This window comes from Nematolebias whitei, chromosome 7, assembly GCF_014905685.2.
Source record: "Nematolebias whitei isolate Nwh7 chromosome 7, NemWhi1, whole genome shotgun sequence".
NCBI classification, from domain to species: domain Eukaryota; kingdom Metazoa; phylum Chordata; class Actinopteri; order Cyprinodontiformes; family Rivulidae; genus Nematolebias; species Nematolebias whitei.
Window position 1 is genome coordinate 34,122,090 of NC_056504.1, and position 5,415 is coordinate 34,127,504.

At 40.2% G+C, this 5,415-nt stretch overlaps 1 protein-coding gene across 1 annotated transcript in view; it reads left to right on the forward strand.

Annotated features, from left to right (window-relative positions):
• arhgap9 (Rho GTPase activating protein 9) overlaps positions 1 to 4,666 on the forward strand; it is a 49,100-nt gene extending 44,434 nt beyond the window's left edge. Inside the window, exons 20-21 of the mRNA XM_037678797.1 lie at positions 1,080 to 1,185; positions 4,326 to 4,666. Coding sequence (XP_037534725.1) covers positions 1,080 to 1,185; positions 4,326 to 4,512 — 293 coding nt within the window. The 3' untranslated portion in view covers positions 4,513 to 4,666. The remainder of the gene's footprint in view (positions 1 to 1,079; positions 1,186 to 4,325) is intronic.
• Positions 4,667 to 5,415: the final 749 nt, after the last annotated feature.

Consider the following 5,415-nt stretch of genomic DNA (forward strand, 5'->3'; position numbering starts at 1 on the left):
ATTTAGCTATTTCACTTGTTCAGACAAATTAAATAATGTTTTAGATTTCACACCATCAGCTAAAGAAAATAAATGCCTTTTAGTAGTTTTTCTTTAAGTGACATAAAGATTTTAAAAAATCAGTAACACATTTGTTCCACTTGTTCTCTCATATGACTCAAATTGTAAGTCTTTAAAAAAAATCTGCAAAGTATTTTCTAGGGGCGGCTGTGGCTGAGTGGTTAGAGCAGTCGTCCTCCAATGCGAGAGTTGGGGGTTCGAATCCACCAGCAGTCACATGTCGAAGTGTCCCTGGGCAAGACACTGAACCCCTCACAGCCTCTGATGTGTGTCCCATCAGTGTATGAATGTGATAAAACTCTGATTAGTCTCATTAGAATGATTTGTTCAATTAGCTTTGTAGAGATCTAGTAGAGTGCTGTATGAATGGGTAAATGAGGACACAGATTGTAGTGTAAAGCACTTTGAGTATCTTGAAATAAGATAGAAAGGCACTATATAAGTACAGTCCATTTACCATTTAAATTACTGAAATAGTTTGTTTAAATAAAAAAAATAATAGATTATGTTCAGCAGCAGGAGTGTGTGTTGAACTAAACTCCAGTTTCTAATGTATGTTAATCATCTAATTTAACCTCATGCTGCAGGATTGTAGTGATATTTATTTTTTTATCTTCATAGTGTTAGCTCCCTGAAACATGTCAAGCATGCATGTATTAATTGTTATCTTTACACTTTTTTTCTGTCTGTAAAACAAGAAAAATCACCAAAAGTTTTTTTCAAGTGCATATAATGTGTAGTGTATTGTGTCATTCTTATCTTTTAGTTCAGAATTTTACAACACTTCAAGTGAAAATGTTATTTAAAGATAAAATAAATCATATTTTTATCAGTTTATTTGCATTTTTCTTTCTTTATTTGATCATTCTGTTCTGCATTGGCAGATTAGAGTTCATATCTTGTAAATCAGCTTTTAGATGATGATAAAGTGCAGGAAATGGGACAACACTGATGTAATTTATTATAATCTTTTTTTTTTTTAATTATTATAATCTGACGTGACTCAATCTGTGTTGCAGAGATGTCAGATTACATGGACAAAGTGGATCGCCTGAAGTGTCTGGTCCTCAACATGCCTCCTCCGAACCACGACACGCTGAAGTTCATGTGCCGGCATCTAAGACGGTGAGAGGCCGGTTCGGTTCACGCTCCAGATTTCATAGGTTTTGTGTGATGTGACCACGAGAGGGGGCCGTTCCCTCGTGGGTGCCGGTTCCTCTCTGTCAGCGGTTCTTTTGACCGCAGCGCTACGTGTGCCAAGATCACTGTTGTTAAGTTTGGGTTGCTGTGAAGATGAAAAGGCTGGCGGAAGATGAATGGTGTACGACGTTCTGCGAGCCAGTTCCTTTTACAGTACATAAAATGTGTGTTTTTTACCGCCTATGGTTTTTCCTTCCACTCCAGGGGTGAGCGTTCGTGTTCTGAGGCCGGTGTCGGTGCCAGGGTGTGGTGGACCCCGTGAATTTGTCAGCTCTCTGTCTTTCTCTCATTCTCCCTCGCGTGTCATTCCGCTCCGCTCATTCTGGTTCTCATTTATCATCACTCTGCTCGATCCTCTCTCTCACTCTTCTCCCTGTCTCCTTTTCCTCGCTTCCTTTCTGTCCTCTTTTTCACTCTCCCCCCTTCCTTCAGCTCATCCTTTTCTTTCCTTCCTCCTGTTTTCCTCTCTTTGCCTCGAAGGTCCCATGGGAGCCTTGTGGTTCGTCTGCTGGAAGGCATACCGACACCACCGCCGCCACCGCTGGAACCTCTCTCTTTTCCTCTTTTCCTCGCTCACGTCTTTTTTTTGCTCTCGCTCTTCCCTCTCCTCTTTCCCTTTTTTTTCCCTCCTCTCTTTTTTAATGTGGAAGTTTTGAGCAATTGCTGGCTTCTTCTGTGGCTTGGTGGGAACGGCATTTTTAGAAGAATGCCTCATGCTGTGGCTTTAACCCATTCCTGAGTCGTCGCTCGTAACACACACACTCAAAGACACCAACACAGGAGGATTCAGGAGGCAGATTTAGAACATTTTGGAGCACACATCTGCCATGCAAAACCATCAGTCATCCATTGTATATGCCTGCAATCCCCGGAGCCATGTCGGCTTGCAAACATGAGCTAAGTAGCACTAAACACAAAGCACTTCTGCAGCTGGGGCTTTATTTGTGCTGCAGGTTTTTGGTCTAAACCATTAGAACAGGTTTGATTTGATGATGATGAGGATGCGCTCTTCGTCAGCTCATCCTGAACATATTTGTGTGCTGCAGATTTTTTTTTGGCACTTTGCTCTAGCGCAGTTAAGACGTTTCACTCAAAGCCACAAATGTCAGCTTCATGGTGGCCTGCGAAGAAATGTCAAAGATCAGCAAAACAAGCAAAGTCTACCCAATAGTTGGTGAAATATAGTTGCGAGTCTAATTCTGTCAACTTCGAAGAATGATCTGGGTTTTTACGCCATCGCTCAGAAAATGTGGTCTAGGTCAGAATTATAGACAAACAAAATCTGACTGAAACAAGAATTTACAGACGTAATGTACTTTTCTTTATTCTTTTTTTTTTTTAAGGGTAAAGATTTGCCTTTTTTCATTTAAAGTGGCCAATATGGAATAATTAATCGGTCTGTCTTTTGTCTGAACCAAGAAGGTGAACCAGTGTAGGCTGCCCATTCGCAGGATGGAGCAATAATTTATACTGTTTAAAGTAGGGATGCACGATATCGGATTTTTGACAGATATCTGATATGACAATACGTTAAAACTTATTCGGCTGATAACCGATACCAATACAAAAAAATTTTCCTAGGCCTACTTACCATGACTACCGTATTTTTTGGCCTATAAATTGCAGTTTTTTTGCATAATTTACATACCCTGCGACTTATATGCCGAAGCAATTTATATATGGATTTTTTTCCCCATATTTATAAACCAATTTTTGGCTGAGATATGACCGTTTTCATTCATTCTGAGTGAACATTTTGAACACTACGATTTTCAGCCACTAGATGGCACTCAATTTATGGCATGCCGTTGTGTCATGTAATAGGTAAGAGTGGCTATTACTGCAAATGATGGATCGTTAGCACGGCTGACGGTCCTCCTTGACCATGTGAGCAGCTGGTTTTGGCTGTCAGCAGCAAACTGGTTGATCCACTATGAGAAGGTGCTATTTATAAGACTGAGCAGAACACAGCTCCTCAGACTGAAAGTCTTTCAGATGTAAGACGAAACGTTTCTAGTTTTTTTCTATTTTTTTGGAACCCATCCAGAGGACCCAACTTTTTAAAAAACATTATTTTTTTAACTTTTTCAAATCAATATATCATTCAGAAATTGCTAGGTCTAGATCGTCTACGTGATTTTATATAAACCATACTTTTTTCCAGCGTAAAGTAAACTGGGCCTTTTCGTCGTTTACTTCTGCAGTTAATCTCTCCATCCTGTATACGTTCGTTGTGATTTTCATCCATATGTTCAATGTTGGGCTCTCTAGTGAAAGCCAGATTTTCGTGAGGGCTGTTGCACGCCGCTAATACAATATTAAATAAATATTTGTCTATCTTTGACCATCCTTCAGGCATGAGTCCAAAAAAAACAACTTTATTTTCTAAAGGCATTGGGATGGAGCAATCTCAACTTTTTCAGACCAATTCATAGTGTTTAAAGTAGGGATGCACAATATTGGATTTTTGACCGATATCCGATATGCTAATATGTTAAAACATATTTGGCTGAAAACCGATACCAATACCGATTTATTATTTTTTTTTTTCTTCCTACACCTACTTGCAAAGACTACATAGCTTTCTGTGCTGTGGAATTAAAATACTACAGTATTCTGCATGGTCTTAGTCAGTTTGGCCTGCTACCAAATGCAGATGCCAAAAATGGGGCTGAAAATGATGTAACACTTCAACTTGGATTATGTTTCATCTCAAATTTATTTATGACATTTACTCTCTCTAACACAATGACAACACTTGAACAGTGCAAACTTGTAAATTTTCACAAATCTAAACTCGGACCTGTTCACAAGCGACAAGTGCATTAATAGATATACTTGATTGTTTCTTAAATTAAAAATTAATCTAAAACAGAAGTCTTTTAAATTGGTGAGTTATTTTGATGGAATGGCCGATATCCGATATTTAACTTTATTGCTAATATCTGCAGATTCCGATGCCGATACCATGTCAATAATATCGTGCATCCCTAGTTTAAAGTTTTATTTTTTTATATTTAAGGTGTCAATAACCATTAATATTCTGCTTTTCCTGCCCTTTGTAGAGTGTTAGAACGTTCAGACACCAACAGAATGACCACCCAGAACATCGGCATCGTGTTCGGGCCTACGCTGATGCGCCCAGAGCGGGATAATGGCAACATGGCAGTGAACATGATTTACCAGAACCAGGCGGTGGAGCTCATCCTCAGCGAGTCTGACCACATCTTCAGAACGAGAGGCCTCTCTTGATCTTTTCAGACCATGGAAGTCGGCAGCGGGCGGCTCAGTCTGCGCCTCCAAATCGGACTGCAGCACAAAGCAACGCAACGAGAGCTTGTAGGCTCATATGGTGTAAAATGGATTTCACATCAAAAGATAATTACGGGGGCAAAAAAGAACCAGGAAAAGAAAGCTGCTAATCATGACATCTGGCCTCCATAAAAAGCCATGTTAAAACAATAATAGTAAAACAAGCCAATTTTAGCTGCAGTGCTCGAGCCTTTGAGCGCAGATGTGGAGCTCAGCCCCAGCGAGGCTCGCTGCTGGAACAGACGCCTCCTTGTCACTTCCCCTTGATGTTTCAGACTTGATCAGGGCAAAAAGAAAAGCTGTAAAAGAGATAAATTTCTTTCAGCCTGTCTAATGTATTCTTCAGTGATTCACCAAGCAAAAGGAGGAGGGATGAGTGAGTGAATGATTTTTTGTATCTGTCTGTGTCCCTGTGATGGACTTGGACCGGTCCAGGGTGTCCCGCTGCTCCTCGCACAGTGACTGCTGGATATGGGCACCAGTGATTCCCCGCAACCCAGAAAGGAAGAAGTGGGTAAAGACAATGGATGGATGGTTGTGTTTTAATGTAGCACTGAAACAAAACTCAGAACCACCTCACTGTGAAAACTCAATATCAAGAAGAACGGACTGAGTGGAAACACGCAGGAAGACAAATAATCCGGTTCTGCAAGGCTTGCGGCACTTCTACTGACGTGATACAGCTTTTGGAGGGATTATTTGAGAGTATTCTCCAAGAATAAAAATGTGCTTTTGCTGACTACACAATGTGCCAGCATGGAAGCAAACGTATCTAGTGACCTGCTTTCTAAAAGTAAGAAAGTACATTTTCCAAACTATTTTATTAGTGAAAACTCCTTGTAA